The sequence below is a fragment of the Heloderma suspectum genome, chromosome 5 (assembly GCF_057233095.1).
Source record: "Heloderma suspectum isolate Gila_16-S chromosome 5, 16-S_ref, whole genome shotgun sequence".
Taxonomy (NCBI): Eukaryota; Metazoa; Chordata; class Lepidosauria; order Squamata; family Helodermatidae; genus Heloderma; species Heloderma suspectum.
This window is the reverse complement of record NC_139462.1, coordinates 24,466,839-24,484,948: the sequence shown is the minus strand read 5'-3', so window position 1 is coordinate 24,484,948 and position 18,110 is coordinate 24,466,839. Positions and strand designations below refer to the sequence as shown.

The 18,110-nt window shown below is 42.9% G+C and overlaps 1 protein-coding gene and 1 long non-coding RNA gene across 4 annotated transcripts in view; one reads left to right on the top strand and one right to left on the bottom strand.

The window, feature by feature from the left end:
- Positions 1–18,110, top strand: part of FAM13A (family with sequence similarity 13 member A) — a 196,142-nt gene that overhangs the window by 158,844 nt on the left and 19,188 nt on the right. For all 3 annotated transcript variants that reach the window (XM_084855625.1, XM_084855624.1, XM_084855623.1), the window contains 4 exons: positions 11,124–11,337; positions 13,408–13,546; positions 14,429–14,510; positions 14,647–14,867. In XM_084855625.1, coding sequence (XP_084711751.1) covers positions 11,124–11,337; positions 13,408–13,546; positions 14,429–14,510; positions 14,647–14,867 — 656 coding nt within the window. The remainder of the gene's footprint in view (positions 1–11,123; positions 11,338–13,407; positions 13,547–14,428; positions 14,511–14,646; positions 14,868–18,110) is intronic.
- On the bottom strand, positions 1,659–17,406 carry LOC146343713 (uncharacterized). Its single transcript, XR_014791977.1, has 3 exons — positions 17,315–17,406; positions 2,282–2,366; positions 1,659–1,962 (listed from the first exon to the last, which is right to left on the bottom strand). It is a non-coding gene; the product is annotated as an uncharacterized LOC146343713 (long non-coding RNA).

Genomic DNA, 18,110 nt, shown 5'->3' with positions numbered 1-18,110 from the left:
CCAGATGCATTGGACTACAACTTCCATCATCCCCAGACAGCTGGCAGCTGGTAATGGGAGATGATGTAGTCCAACGCATCTGGAGGACACCAGGTTGGGGAAGGCTGCGTTGCCTCCTTGAGTTTGTTGCATCATGTGGTTTCCTTTTAGAACAGGAAGAGTGAAAGCAGTGAGCAAAATTCATTCCCAGAGGGAGTTTCTTTGTCATCCTCCCTCCTTGTTTGACACCTACTAGATATGATGGAGGAGGAGGATTATGTAAGTAAGGGCAGAAGAGTAAGTGCTGTCAGCTGTAGTCTCATCTCATCATTTTGTAGCCCTGGAACGAGGGCTGCCAAATCGGGACGCCCCCTTCCCCAGTATTATGGTAAATAAAGAGACCTAGAAGCATTTCATTTCCCACATTTCCCCTTTCTTCACTTTGTCATGATCTGTAGTATAGACTGTCCCTTTCCTGAAAGACAGCTATTGGGCAGGGGCCTGAACCAGTGACGTGAATACATCCAGACTGATTCAACACACAGTTTTAGAGATTTTCCATGTTGTGAAACATTCAGATCTACAGATGTCTTCTAGCGATCACAGTCTGCAACTCACCATGTCATGGAAGATCTTGCAGCAGTGTGTTGAATTACCCAGAATCCCTTGGAAAAAATTAACGCACATGCGCGTGCGCGCACACACCACCTTGACGAGATGCTAACAGAACCAAAAGTGTGGCAGTAAGCATCAGTGCATTTCCAATTGTGTGGGACAGGAGTCCAAACTTTTTCTCATGAAGTTTTTACAGAATCACAGGGACGTATTTCACGAGGATTGGAATGAAGGAATAAAGTACTTTGTAGTCTGGAAAAGCAAAATGTGGTTGCAGATTGTGAAGAAGGTTCTCATGTTTGCCGGGCAAGAAATAACTTCTAGCACGTATCATTGTGTGTTCCTGGAAGGCTTCTGTCTGCATTCCAATAGCTAAAAATAATCTTGGCCGCAATCCTATATACACTTACTTGGGAGTAAGCCACACTGAACTCAGTGGGACTTGCTTCTTAGTAAGCAGGCATAGGATTGTGCTGCATGTGTCGCTCATGTTAGTTCCCTGGAACTCTTGTTCCTGGGTTCAGAACTCAAGATGTGCGCTATATTTCATGGTAGGAAATCCCCAAATCCAGCTGAGATAAATGCTTAGTGGAAATATTAAGCAGGGATCTGCAGTTTTGGCTGGGTTTGCTAGCCAAGCCAGTCATTGAGGTTGCCAGGTTCCTGCCCCTGTCCTTCCCCTGCCAGCTTGGTCCCTGCTTGGCAGAGGCGCTTGCAGCACGTCCACCTAGCAATAGTGAAGGAAGCCCCCCACCAACCTTTCCTGATCTGGACCAGGAAAGAGTGTGTTGGAGGTGAGGCGCTTGATGGCTTGGCCTGGCTTGGCCAACGCACTCAGGGTTGCCTTGGCCATACAGCTGCCCCTCCCCCCCTCCAGCCTTCTACCCACTGTTGGAGCTGCAGAGGAGACGTCTCTACAGCTTCAGAGTTAGGAGGAAGGCGGGTCACCTGTCACAGCTGCCAGAGGGTGCTGGTACACTTGCCATGGCAAGTGAAAGTGCATAAGCCTGGTGTTAAACATCTTATCACAGCAGGATACTGTGGGGAAATCAGAGTCCACAGGAACAGGTAGGCAATACCAAACGACCCACTCACTGACATTTTAATTGAATGCAGAGGAAGGGATTGCTATTCTGCCACTGGGGGAATTGCATGACATCTGCATATACTGGTTTGATTTTTTTACAGGTAGAAGTTAAGAAGATTAAACTCCACCGCCATCCGTACACCACAGAGTCAGAATATGTGACTCTTCAGATCTCTTGTCATGAGCTGCCCTTGTGGCACAGTTTATCATCTTTTGTATCCACATGTAGCGGCCCTTCTTTTTCTTCCCCTTGTAGTCGTGTTCTCCAATATTCTTGATTCCTGCACACAGAGACACACACAGATTTATGCTGTTAGATCCCATCTCTTTCAGCTGAGCAGCTCCCTGTTCCCTCTTCTTTTTAGCATAGTGCTCTTCTCTGTCTGCCCTTGGGCCATAATCTTATAACTCTGTTGCCCCTTAAGTTCCCTGTCCTCTTAGCTATTCATAACCAGGTGCACACACCTCACTTGGTGGTGGGTCCCCACGGCCCTTAATTGCAAACTAGAACCCTTTAATCTCTTCTACATTTCCCTTGGAGCCCCTCTTGCTCACCCCCAAACCCTGCTAGTCATCTTAACCTTACTTCCTGAGACAAACCTGTGTTTGCTGTGGCATGAGCGTTTGAAGGTCATCGTCTTCTTCACCAGTTGTATCTAATGTAACTGAAGAAGTGTGGTGCCTCCTTTTACAAAAAAAGCAAAAGCAAAAAATCTTATATGCTTTTCCTTCACTAGAGAAATCTGATCAATTTAGCAAAACTCATATCAATAATTTCCAGCAATTGCCTTTTCATTCCCCACCCCCAAAGTTCCTGTTCCTTGGATTAGTCACATGCGTATTCGCAGCCAATCAAGGATCACATAATATATGACATTATATGATGCTGCTGCTGTCTGTCTAATGATGTCACTGAGGGGAAATGAGAACACTTTAAAGAAAGAAATGAACATTTTTACAAGCAGTGAGGAAAACTTGTCAAATTGTACTAATTTGGGACTGTTACAAATGTTTCTGAAAAATTGCGAGTAGTGGTTTTTTTCTGCCCTTTTTATGTGTTTAGCCATATATACTTGCTTTTAATTTATGCCATGTATAATTTGTTTTGTTCTTGAGAGTAACATTTTTGTGACACGGGTGGTATCTGCATGTAGTAATATAGGATATTTAAGATAGGATATGTGTGTTCAGCATATTTAAGATAGTTAAACCTTAAATATGCTGTAGTAGGTCACTGTCTTGCAGTAATCAATGGCTTGTTTTCCTTAGTGAGCAGGAAATAAGTCAGTGTTTTCACTCCTAAAACCATCCAGACTGACCTCTTGAGTTTAGAGAGAACTACACACTATATGTAAATATGCAAATGCTTTTAATGCCTTCCACGCTTCCATGGTTGTCATGTTTTGGACTATTTTATTAAGACAGTTAATGCTTGAACATGAACCTATGCCCCCGCAGACAAACATGTAGAACAGATGGCATGAACATGTGATAGGCTTCAGTCTAACTTTCTGAACAATCGGTTTTTAGAGCTACAAGATGTGAAATCCCTGCCATTCTTCCCCAGTTGCTTGTTTTTATAAATGCATCCCAGGTGAAATAGAAGGAAATAGAAGGTAATTTGAAGGAGCACCTGGATCTGTTTGAACCTGCCAGGGGCCTAAGATTGGCTATGGAGCCCCTAATCATGTAAGATCTATTAGATTGGTGTGCACAAGAGCGAGGGCCTTTTCTGTGGTGGCTCCATTCTTGCTCAGTAGCCTACCACGGGATGTGCACATTGTTCCCTCCCTTACTGTTTTTAAATGGGCCTTAAAGACCTGAATGTTCCAGTCTGCTTTTAAATGAATGGATCCCAGCATTATTTTATGAATTAGTGTTTTTTTTTTACTGTTGCCTTTATTTTAAATGTTTTATGCTGCTGTTCTCACTTAAATATTGTATTTTATTGTTAAATAAAGTCGCTCCTAGGAGGCTTTGCCTCGAAAGGTGGTATAAAAATATTTTAAATTAAAAAAATCTGCTGGAAGCACATGGTTAATTTTCAGTGGAATACATTCTGTGGTTGACCTTTTGCTTCACCCTATGCTGGCACATTTTGTAAGCGCAAGCAACTAAACACACGGGAATTACCATGCTGGATCAGACCAAAAGCCCATCCATTCTGTTTAGAACAGTGCCCAACCAGATATCTCTTGGAAGATCCGTGGCAAGGCATCCCTTGTTGTACACATCATCAGGCAGTCAGAGGTCTCCTAGTCTGAACATAGAGGTTCCATGAATTTGTCTAATCTGCCTTTAAAGCTGTAAGCTATTTGCTATAACCACATCTTGTGTTGGAAATTCCATAAGTCTGTAGAGACCTTCTCAAAATGGTTAATCCAGCCCAAATTCCTCCCTGCTTCTGCTGTAGTCCCTTGTCATGTGAGACTCCCCTTCCTTCTCTGCAAACATTTATACTAGAGGTGTTGAACCCCTTTCATCCCAAGGTCCAAATTTGATTGCAGAGAAGCTCACAGGGGCCACATTCGGTGGGTGGGGCCAACATACAAAACCCAGCATATTTTAACTTAAAGCTTTTATTGCCAGTAAGTATAGTCGGTATACACTTTATAGCATTCTAAACATTGCACCCACTGCCTCTCCTTTCCTTTGTATGCAGAGAGAGGAATATGGAGACACACTGGCTCTGTAGAATGTTTTGAGGCACAGTGATCTTTTGCTTGAGGAATACGACCTCAAAACCTGAGAACGAGAGTTTGCGGTTGGAGTGCGAGGGATGAGCAGAGGACAGATACTGTAGGGTATTTTTCTTTCAAGAAACTGTCAAGTGACTCCCAAATGCTAACCAGTATCCCAGTTTGATAACCATTTGAGCTATTTATGACAGAGTGTTAAAATTAGTGCTGTGCTGAAAATTTCTCCCACATTTTTTTGATCGTTCTCATTCAATTCAATAGAAGAGAATTTGCTTCTGAAAAGCCATTCAATGGTGAAGAAATTTTGAAGAAATTCTCATGGGTTGGTTTTGGGTTTGTTGGGCTTACCTTACTTAGGAGGTGGCTGAGAAGTGAGTATATATGTCCTGTTTTTCATTGTACAATCATCTCTGGCTGCCTGTAGCCTCCTCAGCTTCAGCTAAAGCCCAGTTTAAGGCACCATGAGGTAATTCCTCCCATAGGGCTTTTTCAGATCAGGATGTGCAGGCAGCCTGGGAGGCTAGCTGTGGTTAGGTAAGCTCAAAAATACCACAGAAATAAATTATAAAACATCCTGAATGAGGCAGAACAATGGTAGGCTCTTTCACAAGGAGAGGAAACTTTCAGGAAACTGAAAGACAGATTTTGGCAGAGCACTAACTCCACCTCATCACTGGAGCTGGACACAACACTGCCCGCACCTACATTGCGGTGGATGCAAACTGGAGGCCTCCCTGCCAAGACAGTTGATGCTGTTGCAGCATGAAAACCCCCAAACCCCTTAGGAAAAAAGAAGTTGTGCTACAAGCCTTGCCAATGGAGAGACCTACCTGGGAGAAATTGTTGAGAATTTCTCCTTCCCCTGGAGAAGTTCAGTGAAATTGACTCTCAAATTTCTCTGCCAACAAGTCAGGTGGAGAATTTCAAGAGGCCATTTGCGCCCAGCTCTGGTTAAAATGCTACACGAGATTATTGGCAGAGAGTAGTTTAGTTTACCCATTCATCAGAATCAAGTGATAAAGCTTTTCTTTGACCATACCACTTGAGACTGTAGAGGTAAAGGTTTGGAAGCTTGAGTGTGCTTTCATTTGGAAGTGTTTTGGCGGTTGGGGGCAGGGGGGAGATAGAACTCACTGCATGTTGAAAAGTAACACACCAAGGAGTAGACATGGCTGAATCCTTCTCCCTAACATGCTAGTTTTCTTAGGCAGGGAGCTTTGTCCATGGAATAGTATTCAACCATGCTACAGCGGTATAGACTAGGAAAATCTGCTACTACTAGATTCTGCAGAATATGTAAGCTGAGCCTTAATGCTGATAACATTACAGGGAAAAGTTGACAATTAATTAATTACAGTGAATGAGTTTCAGGAATCTAAAGATCTGGTGACTTTACTAGTGCAAGATCAAACTAAGCACTTTTTCCTAAGCAGGAAAAGCATTATTGTAAAGCTCTTATAAGATCTTTTGCGGCAGTTCCGCTCTTCCAAAAAAGTTCTACCTTTGCGGGGCAGTTTGTTATGTTTGACTCCAGAATTCCTTTTCAGAATTACAAGTTCAAAGCCACAAATCTTAAACCATCTAATCCTGTGGAGCTAAGTAGGAGCATGCAAACCAGCTTAGTAAACTATCCAAATGCAGAAGATCAGAGTCCTCATGGGATCTGGTGGGGAACAGTCACAAGATGAGACGATCCCTTTCAGTGTGTTCCAATATGCTGTTCACCCTGGCTTCCCACTCTGGTTTATTCCCTTTCCCACTTTTCCCCCACTCCCCAGAACACACTGTGTATTGTACTTTAAATTTGACCAATTAAGTCCACCAGCAGATTTGAGCTGCTTCAAGCTTTGCTGTGTTAGTCTGAGATGGGAGCCTGGTGTCTGCTGTATGAAAGTGGGATTGCTTGAATTTGTCCTTTGCAGGTCTCCAGGGAAGTGGGGTGAACAACTTCAGGGAGAGGCATGTCAATGGGAGTAAATGCCTGGTGGTCTGAGCATTTCAGAGTAACAGAAGCTTGGCTTCAAAAGCATGGGTAGCCCAGAGTTTGATGATGTCACAATGGAAAAGAGGAAGGATTAAGCAGAGCATGCTGGGAAGGCACAAGTGGGCCCCTGGTCAGGTAGAAGGTCTCCATCTTTGGGGATACAGGAGGACTGACATGGGACCTGAACTTTGGTGTAGTCAGAAGACGTTTGGGAACCCTTTCTCGATCACTGTAGTCTCCCAACAGTTGTTAAATGGAGGTGCCTTATGCTGTTGAGTTTGGGTTGCTTGGGCTCTTCAGTAACCTATGTCTATATTCTTTCCCAGCCCTGATGCATGACATTTCTGATCTTGAGTTTCCATGGATTGAACCAGGAACCTTTAGATATGCGAAGGATGTCTACCACTACTTAGCTACCTATGTTCCTGTATCAACTCAGAAAGTGAGGGATGTTAGCTTTGATTCTTTTAGAACATGATGAAAGCATGCTAAAGCAACAATCATAAGAGGCTTTGTCAATCTATAGTTAATACCTGGTTTTGTAATGGTACAGCAAATCTCAAGATAAGGGCCTTGGCTCAGGGAAGGGTCATAGCACAGTGATAGAACACATGCTTTACCGGCAAAGGTCCCAAGTTCAATCCCCAGCATCTCCTGGTAGGACAGGAAAAACTCCTGCCTGAAACTCTGGAGAGCTGGTGCCTGTCAGTATCAACAATACTTTGCTAGATGATCCAGTGGTCTGACTCAGTATAATGCAGCTTTCTATGTTCCTAAGATAGATACCGCGCTACATTGGACTGTGTAATGTACATACATTCTTGGAGCCCTGCAGACTTTCAAAAGAACTGGTGTTCAAATAAGCAAATATTTGGGGCAGGGTGTGTTAATGGTTGTTTTATTTTGCTGTAATCATATATATATATATATATATATATATATATATATATATGTGTGTGTGTGTGTGTGTGTGTGTGTGTATGTATGTGTGTGTCAAAAATTATGTGTGGGTTTGTGTGTTTGTGGCTGGCTGCAGGGCCATCTGCAAGACAGGGCATAAGGGGGAGCTGCCCTGGGCCTAATCACACTGCAGGGGCCACTGAGCCTGCCATTTGGGCCCTAGGGTTCCTGCTGCTTTTAGTTCACATTCTCACTTGCCGGAGTGTATGACAGGAGTCACTGGGTTACATTATTACTTTGTTTATACTTTCCCTTACTAACAAGTACACCCTCTCAATCATGGTACAGGCCAGGTTTCTGATTTCAGCTACCAGTCATTGTATTTGCCATCTTTCATTCTATTGGTCTCTCTCCCATTCACTCTGACTTCCTTCACCTTGGATTGGCTGGCTGCCGTTTGTTCCCTCCCCTTTACTCATGGTTTCTTTTCTGACTGTGGAGAGCATTTAGTTTCTCTCCCCAGTTCCTACAATATCCAACAAGGAAGCCTCTGCTGAACATTTTAATAGTGGTATGAGATTCAGTGTGGATTATATTGTAGTAGTGCTTACAGATTCAGTCTCTTGCATTTTTAGTAGTGTTTTTTATTCAATCTGCTCATTATAATTGTTGTGCTTTTTTAATCAAGTCTGGTGGATTCAACTTTTCACCTTTCTTATGGGGCCTTTCCAAGAAGCGTAAACCTACCTTAATGTGTTTCTAACAAATAGTGCCTATGACAAAATTACATCCCGGGCAACGCCGGGTATATCAGCTAGTATTCCACAATAAGGAAGGATGGTATTTTGTATATCCTTTTTAAAAAAAATAAAACAAATAAAGGAGAAAGAACAAGTGCTAGGGTAGCTGAGAATTTTGGAGAGAGGTTCAGAAGAAGCTTTGGAATGGGGTAGATTTGACAGTACTGTATTACATGGTGGTCTGAACAGGCTGTGGGAGGATCCAAAAATAGTGTTCTCTTATATGGGGGTGGCATTCCTTTACATAGTGGTATATCACCATTGAGGTATTCTGCCAGGTCTCTTAACGTGCTCTCTTTTGAAGAAGACCTTTTGGCAGCTACAAAAATGGTGCATGTAAAGCTCACCAAACAAATTAAGAAGTTTAATCTTTGCTCTTCAGAAGCAAACACATTTTAAATGTTGGATAGGAAGCAAATAGTGGGTAACTCAAAAGGAAAAAAAATCAATGTCAGAGCCATTAAACTATGTTGCTGCTTGTTTACAATATTTACTCATAATCCTCTCCTCTCACTTCTGGTGCTTTCTTGAATGTGTTTGAGCTTCTTTGAAGCAAACTTATATCCAATAATGGGAGGAAAAAATCAGAAGCTAGCATTTGTGGGGTCCCAAAAATGTGCTTATTGGGTGAAGTCATGGCCAAGTGCTGTCATTATGAGAGAGCACTGCGCATACAGAGCATGGCCTTTTCTGCACTTACCCCAAGGCTGTAAATGTCTCCCTGAAAAGCTATGGCACTGCTCCTCCTTTATCTCCCTTCAGGACCAGTGTAAGGGCTTAAATGAACAGTGGATCCAGAGCTGCCACCATCCCACATTGTCTTTGCCTGTCTGGTAAAAGAAACTTGTGATATGACTTTGTTGGGTTGTATCCAATGTTAGTACTACTTAGAGTAAACCCATTGAACTGAATGGGGCTTAAATTAGACTAACATTGGGTACAGCTCATTCTGTCCAGGGTTTCTACCCCCGCCACCTGCAAGCAGTGGCCACTGAACTGGAGTAAGGAAAATGTTAAACACAATGAAGTCATGTCACGCTCCCACTCCCTTTTGCTAAACATTATTGGGGAGATCCTGGTCAGTGTTATCCCCATGCTTCCAGTAACACCTAGTTAGGACCTAAATCTTGTTGTTTCAAAGAGCATGTGGATTGAACTTGAGACTCTTATGATGTAATCCTATGCATATTTAGACAGAAAAAAATCCTACACCTCCCAGCATTCCCCAGCCAGCCATCCTGGGAGCTGTTGGATTTCTTCCCAGCTGTGTAAACATGCATAGGATTGTGCCCTTAGAGTGGTTTTGTTGGTCATTACTGCTGCTCCCAAACTTTTCGAAATGCATCAGGCCGCTGTTGTTTTTGGTGGGACTGTGTTTTGAAGTTTACAGCTTTTCATGGAAGTCTTATGTTTCTCAGAAGCATAGGCCACCTCAAGCATTTGGAGAGGAAGGGAATAATATGAGTTTAAGGATGCTCTGAAGATTGCACTGGATACTAGAAAGGTGGCTGCTGAATTATGTCTGTGGTTAACATAATTCAACAATGGAACAACTTTGCAAGTTGAAAATTTTGATATATCCCATTCTACTAGAGTTGGAGGGTTTGGACAAGTATGGCAGGACCCATCCACCCATTCATCAGCATCCCACAAGATCAACCCAAAAGGAACCAGACCCATAAAGCAGCGGTAGCCAACTTGGTGCCCTCCAGTTGTGTTTGACTACAACTCCCATAATCCCTGACCATTGGCCATGCTGGCTGAGCCTTATGGGACATTGTTATCTGAAACATCTGAAGGGCACCAGGTTGACTGTTTCTGCCATCCCTGACAAAGAGGGAGCGCAGGAATAAATTATTTGTTTATTACATTGCTATGTTACTCAATAGCCAAAGCTCTCTGGGCAGTTTACAAAAGATCATACACCACAATTAGATCATTTTTGTGTAGCTAACTCTTCCATCTGGATTAGCGATACCAACCCTACACTCAAAATCATGATTTTGATTAGCGATACCAACCCTACACTCTTTCCATGATTGGCCCCAGTCTAATTTAGAGTTGGGCCTATTCAAGCCTCATGGTTTCTTTGTATTTGATCTTTCAAAATGTGGGAGCTTTTAAGATGCATTTTTCCAATTTTCAGTCTTCTTAAAAGCTAGTTTCTGGTTCAGGTGACTACTTTACACTGATGTGTTCCCAGTTCTAAACAGGATCAGAAGCCAACATTTAGTGCCAGTTCAGGAGTTTTAATCTAGAGGTCTGGGGAAATAATCTGTATCAGTGATGCTAGCGAATTATACCTATTGACTTTTGTAATGCAGTGTACCTGGAGCTGCCTTGGAAGACAGTTTCCAAACTTCAGCTAGTGCTAAATATGGCAGTGAGGATTTCAACAAAGACTAGCTGTTACAATCATATTACGCTGGTCCTTTCTCACTTTCACTGGCTTCCAGCTCATTTCTCAGCTCAATTCGAACTGCTGGTTTTGATCTTTAAAGCTCTACGTGGCTTGGACCACAGTTCCTGATGAAATGCCTCCTTCCATATGTACCTACCCCTGCCTTAAGGTCATTTATGGAAGCCATTCTTCGAGTGCTGCCTCAATCTGAGTTTGGAGACTGGCTATGACAGAGAGGACTCAATCGTGGCCCTCCTGCTTTGGAATGCTCTCCCTAGGAAAGTTTGCCTGGCACTCACTTTGTTGACTTTGGGGGGGCCAAGCCAAGACCTTTTTGTTCTCCCAGGCATTTAATTTATTTCAACATTTAAAGTATTTTAGATCAATTATTAGTCTCTGGGCGGTGGTATGAACTCCTGGTGGTTTGTTTTAGCTTTTTATATTGTATTGTTCTGCTGGTATGTGCTTATTTTTATCTCCTCCTGGATTTCAGTGTTTTTGTGTGTTTTCTGTTGTTTTATTATTATGTTTTTAAGTGCTGTACAATACCTAGAGAACTAGTTTTATGAGGCATTCAATAAATATAATAAATTAGTATTAAACTACAGGTGACAGTCATCAAACGCTCATTCGCTGTTCCCTCCCATTTGTTTTCCAGAGCCTGTCCCTGCCTTCTCCTCCTGGCAGCGTGATGGCTTAGATTCCGATGAAGCCCGCCTCTCCCCTCAGGCTGGCCGCCTCATTCGCCAGCTTTTGGATGAAGATAGCGACCCAATGCTGTCCCCTCGTTTCTATGCCTACGGGCAAAGTCAGCAGTACCTGGACGACACAGAAGTGCCTCCTTCCCCTCCCAACTCACATTCATTCATGAGGTAGGCTGCTAGGTGGTAACTCTGAAAAGACCCCAGGAAGGCCTTCCGGAAGGCCATAACTAGGACATCAGTTTGCAGGAGAAAACGTTTGTGCAGCAGAATGAGACAAATGCAACATTTGCAATATCTCCTCCCTCTTGACAGGAATGCTCCAGGTTTCCAGCCAGACATTCCTTCCACTTTCTTCTTCCTATACTCAGTCTTCATTGCACTAAATTTTGGTGGGGGAGGATGCCCTCTTAGGTTTGTTTTTAAAGATGCTTTGTGCTTCTACAAACCTCGGGGTTCCCCCAAGTACACTGATACCTGCCTCTTGTTTCTCAGTAGCCATTTTGGCCCCTTTTCTTTTGGCACTCACCACCTGAGTTCATTATTAGAGGGAATGATAGTAGAATGTGCCACTCCAGGCTGTGTGGGGATGACACCACAATTTAAAATACTTAAGCTGTGTAAAAATAACTCCCTGTAAGTATAAAACTAGAACATTAAAGAGGGGGTGATCTAAAAGTTTTCTCCTTGATGTGTTAGTTTTCTTCTTACAGGGAGTACTTTACTTGGGGAAGGTGGGTATGGTATTTCCGTCCCTATTAGTCTCAAGTGGTTCAGCCCACTGCACCCCTTCAAGATTGTGCCACTTTATTCCACTGTGTGTGCGTAAACCAAGCTTTAAAGACAAAACACAGGCTCAGCAGCGTGCTATATCCATCGCCGAAATGTATGCAAGAGGGCGAATCAAAGGTTTGAATGCTCTCTCCCCACCCCCACAGTTAGGAAAACAATCCCTGCACGTACACAACTGGCATGTCAGGAAAAAGAGCCAGCAGCACCTCAAGGAAGAGCTGCTTCCTTGCATGAGAGGTTGGTGTTGCTGATTTTTGGACCCAGGTTGGCCATCAACAGAGGGATCAGCACAATTTGTGTTTATAATTCTGTGCCCCTGACACTCTGCAAACCTTCAAGTCAGGAAGCCCCCTCAAAGGTTCTTCAGGTTATTTCCAATTCTTTTGTACCTCCCCAGCCCCCAGTACTAATAATTTTACATAGTAGTTTTAATTTTGAAAGCCTTTTATACTTTCTATCCTGTTTGCCTTTGCATCCTGTACAGTTGGTCACTGTACCCAATTTACAGAAAGAGAACTGAAGCAGAGAGTTCGTGATTTACCAAAAGCCACACAGTAACGCTGTGGGAGTGCTGAAATGCAAAGCCAGGTATCCTAGATCAAAAAGTCCAGTTTACTAACCAAAAAGCTACGTTGGTTAACTGTTCTGATTAGTGGCTAGAAATTCATCCTCCCACTTTTATAATCCCATTGGGGCAGTACTAAAATCTTTCGCACCATCCCTTCATATGCAAGCCATGACTTGTTTAAGTACCACTTGCTTCAGGGAGGGAACTTCGCTTTGTGGTAAGAGCACCTGCTTTACATGCAGAAGGTCTTAGGTTTAATCCCTGGTATCTCTAGTTAATAGGATCAGATACCAGGTAAGATGAGCGACCTCTACCTGAGACCCTTAATTGCTACTGCCAAGTTCAAATAAACGAAGTATGTTAGATGGACAAATAATATGACCTGGTATAAGGTAGATTCCTATTGTAGAATCTTACTGACTTCTTGGGGATTTGGTTTTCTCTGTGTCAGGTAGAACCCTATCTATGTATGTATGTATGTATGTATTTATTATAACTTTAATCTGCCCAGTAACAAGTGTACTCTGTGCAGATTAGAAACAGTAAAATAATAAATAATAAAATGCAATAATAAAATTTCCTGTTATAGTACATATGAGAGCCAGTGTGGTGTAGTGGTTAGAGTGCTGGACTGGGACTTGGGAGATCCAGGTTCTAATCCTCACTTGGCCATGAAGCTCACTGGGTGACTATGGATGCGTCACTGACTCTTAGCCTAACCTACCTCACAAGGTTGTTGTGAGGATAAAATAGAGAAAAGGAAGACTATGTAAGCTGCCTTGGGTTCCTTGCAAGAGGAAAAAAGGCAGGATACAAATGTAATAATAAATAAAATAAATACACTGATGAATTCAGCAATAATCCTGCCACCTTCGTTACAGGAGAAGAAGCTCTTCTCTGGGGTCCTACGAAGATGACCGAGAAGATTTGACTCCTGCCCAGCTGACCCGTAGGATTCAAGGACTGAAGAAAAAGATCAGGAGGTTTGAAGACAAATTTGAAGAGGAGAGGAAATACAGAGTAAGTCATTGGAAGCCTTTGTTTTATTGATCGGGCAAGGCTGTCTGGATCTGAGATGCTTTCCCTGTTGCCAAAATGACATGGTTACTCTCCTCAACAGCTTCAGAGATTGCATTGCTAAGTGGCAAATTTGTTCAGCTGGTAGCACAGCAAGAGAAATGGTCGACAGCCCTTTAGATTGGGGTGGGCAACTTGTGGCCCTCCAGAGGTTTTGGCCTGCAACTCCTGTCATCCCTCACCTTTGGCTATGCTGCCTAGGGCTGATGGGAGTCGTACACCAAAACATCTGGAGAGCCACAAGTTGGCCACCATCTTTCATTCTCAGGCTGCAATCCTACAACCACTTCCTTGAAAGTAAGTCACATTGAATTCAGATCAAACAATGAAGTCCTGAGTAGAATATGTATAAGATCAAGCTGTTGAGCCTTTTCATTTGGATTAGAAATGTTACAATTTTGTGTGCAACGGACAACTCTCTTTTTTAAAAAGATAGCATTTTCTTCATGTTTTCTGGTCTTTGACATTCTTTGACATCTGCAGATAAAAGTATTGCATTTCAGATGCAATTCTAATATGAAGTATCCTTCATTATTTTAGAGTATTTTTTTAATCTGTGGCGCTCAGAGCGCATGAGTTGCCAGAAGTGTGGAGAAAGGGATGTGCAGATCTCTAATTCAGACACACACGAACACACACACACACACCCTACATCACATGCAAAGAGACTCTTAGTGGTCAGCAGGTCCCAGGCTGTTATCCAGCTTGCATTAAACCAAATACACTTCTTGAATGCAATCCTTGGCTTCAATTTCTGCTGCCTGCATTCACAAAAAATAATTATAAAATACTCCTCTATTTCTGTCCCTCCCCTCGCCCTTACAGCCATCACACAGTGACAAAGCAGCCAACCTAGAAGTGCTGAAGTGGACAAATGACCTCGCAAAGTTTCGAAAGCAGCTGAAAGGTGGGTGGCTAAACTTGACATAGAGTCCTCACATAGACTTTGGACTCATCGGCATTGTTTCGTAGTAGTTCTACAGACTGTCTTCGGTGTGCCTGTCGCTGAAAATACACTTGTTCCTACTTCCTTCCCAAACTAGAGTCAAAACTGAAGATGTCAGAGGAGGACCTGGCCCCTGTGATGCGCCAGCGTAGCAATACGCTCCCCAAAAGTTTTGGGTCTAAACTGGAAAAGGAGGAAGAGAAGAAGCAGGACATGTCTGATAAATCAACGAAGCCGACAGTGGAGGCAACCCTGGAATCCATCCAGAAGAAGCTCCAGGAGAAAAGGACTGAGGCAAACCGGCCCGAGGACATTAAGGTACAATCAAAAGTGTGGAAATATTTCAATCTCCCAGGAAAATAAAGGACAGGATTTAAGTTAATTGATTTTAAATCAAGCTTCCCATCTTGTAGTTCATTACATTTTCTAAAAAAATATGTGCATAGAGATTGGTTGATATAACAATTTAAAACCTATTGGTTTGCAATTATATAAAGCCTTTTACATTACCTAGAAGTGAAGCTCAAATCCTTTGATTATGCATCCCAAATGCCTTTTTGTACTAAAGAATTAATTTTACCTGCTTACAGACCAGAAATTAATGGATTTCTGTTGGACTCTGCACACATGAAAATACACTAAACCAGATTACTCATTTGAAGATTAAGGTAGCAACCCTGAACACATTTACTAGGGAGTAAGTACCATTGCACATAGTAGGGTAAACATGTTTAGATTGTGCTGTAAGGCTGTCATCCTTCGCACATTTACTTCAGAGTAAGTCCTTTAGAATTGGTGTGACTTCTGATCAAACATGAAAGGATCATGCCATAAGGCTGCAATCCTATACACACTTGAAAGTCGTACCTAGGAAGAAGTAAGTCCCATTTAACTCAATGAGAAGTTATTTCTCAGAATAAATGCTTAGAATGAGATAAGTACCCAGAACTTAACAGAAGCAACAGCTGATCATTACTGATAGGACCTTGTTTCAGCATGAGATGGGAAGTAAATTTCCATGTTCTTTGGTTGGTAAATAGTCAGAACTGATTATTTGAGAACTGATTAAAAAATTCTGAGAGTTAGCAAGCTATTGGATCCTACCCAAGATCTCCCATATGAGCGTAGTGGATAATTCTAGTGTAATAGGAGGATGGCATTTTCTGGATCCTAATACCTGTATGACTCAACAGTCCCTGGTTCCACTAGTAACACCATACTGATAAATAGAAGCAATACATGATTTGTTGTGTCATATATTTTTATAATGCTCGAGCTAGAAAGCGAAATAGTTTCCTCTGAGTTCCATTCTTTAACATTGAAAAACTGCCTTTAATCTTTGTGTGCTTTGATAATAGGTCATGGGTTCAGTTTTAAGACATCTTAAGAGTAGGCTTTGAAATGCTCACAACCAAATTTGAATCTGATGCAAACAAAGTTATGTTTAAAAAGAGACACTTGCCAGCATGGGAATTTTTTAAAATCCAGTTTGGATACAAAAAGGCTATTTAATTTTTTCCATCCATTGATTTTTATCTATGACTAGTGGGGAGAGGAAGAGATCGCTGCAGGGATATTGTTTTTGGCAGCATCCCCATGGTGTGGCAAAACATCTGCTCCTTTTGTAAAACAGGGTAGTTAAAGGATATCAAAGGGTCTCTAATCTGCATGACATGATTTGATGCATGACCCCAGGTTAAGCAGTTGACTTAATATGTGACTTGAGCCTAAAGATCATCATCTATAAAAGGATAATGAAGATGCTGAGTAGCACCTGATGGGATTGCTGAACTGATTATTGAGATAATGGTTGCAAAGAGCTCTGATGTGCAATAACAACACTGAGAACTTTGGTGTCAGTGACTGCTGCACTATCAGCTCTTTTAGGGATAGTAGGAAGCCCTTTGGCAGATTTCATGGAGTTTTGTCCACACTCCATGGAGATGACCTTGGGTTTTTTTTGCTTTCATGGCTTGTTGCAAATGCTGTTGTGTGCAAGATGGTGTTGATTCCGCTACGGGTTTCCTAGCAGCCTTGATACCAATATTCCCTTCTCTCAAGTAAGCCCTGTTCATAATACCTGTGCATATGGATCATGGCAGTGAGGGCCAGGGCCAGTGGGTGAGATCAGTGCCAGTTCCAGGTTTTTGAGAGCCCTTGGGCAAGACACCCTCAATGGGCCCCTTCAGTCAGACACCACTGAGCAAGTAGGCTGTGGCATCTGCTGGCCCTCCTCCTCAGCACCACCGTTGTCTGGGCCAGAGCGAGAGGCAGGTGAACAAGCAGGATTCAGTGGTGAAGAGGAGGAGCAAGTCCAGAGGACTCTTGTCAGTGGGCCCCTGCTGGGGTGTAGGCCCTTGGCAGGTGCCCAGCCATGCCATAATGCTGGGCCCAGGTGTGATGCTGCTTTTCCACTCCACTCATTCAGTCTACACATGGAGGGAAGGTGAGAACAGGGATACAGCAGCCATTAATGAACATTCACATGTTCTTAGGCTGTTGGCTCATTCATTAATTTATCCATATACAGTTTTGCCCCACCCTTCAAATAAATTTTTTCAAGGACAGCTTAACCACACACAGAAGTAAAACAATCAAAATTTTAAAAATACAGTAAGATTAAGAAACAGCAAATAAAAGCAGCATAAAAGCCAGTCACTTCAGGGTTAGAATTTCTTTTAAAAGGCAGGGAAACTAAAAAGGACTTTGCCAAAAGGTAGCAACGTGTGTGCCAGTTGAGCTTTTCCCAGGTGAGCGTCACATACCTCAGTCTGCAGGAGCACCTATGAAGGGACCTTTGACAATGTCCTCGATGTACAGGCAGGCTGATGTGGAGCCACGTGATCCTTCAAGTATCCTGATCCCAAGCTGTGAAGGGCTTTAAAAGCTAGCTCCAGCACTTGAATTATGGCCAGAAAGGGATCAGGAGGAGTCAACGCAGCTGTTGAAAACCTGGCAGATAAGCTCCTAATGCCCAGTCCCATTCACTTCAAAACAAAGCTGCTAACTTGCTCGCTGTAGTTTCTGAGCAGGCTTCAAAGGCAGCCTCAGATACACTACATTGCAATAGTCTAATCTGAAGGCTACCAGAGCATAGATAACCGTGGCAAGGCTGTTTCTGCCCAGAAGACATTGCAGTTGGCCAATCAGCCTAAGCTGGTGCAAGGTATCCTATGCCACATAAGCCATTTGGCCTCTAGTGACAAAGCTGAACCAATAAGCGTCCCCAAATGGTGATCCTGGTCCTTCAAAGGGAGTGCAGTCTCACCTAAAACAGGCTGAACACCACCATCTAGGGCAGATGAATCACCCACCAACAGCACCTCCATCTTGTCTGGATGGAGATTCCGTTTGTTGGCTGTCATCCAGTCCCTTATTGGGCACAGATACAGCACTTGAGTCCGGATGGTAAAGCATGCTGATGATGCCTCCCTCCAAATCCACAGACGACCTCACCCAGTGGTTTCATGTAGTCGTGAAAGAGCATGGGGCACGCGATAGAAGCATAGCATGAATGCCATAGAGCTGAGCAGTAGTTCCCCAACACCACCTTCCAAAATC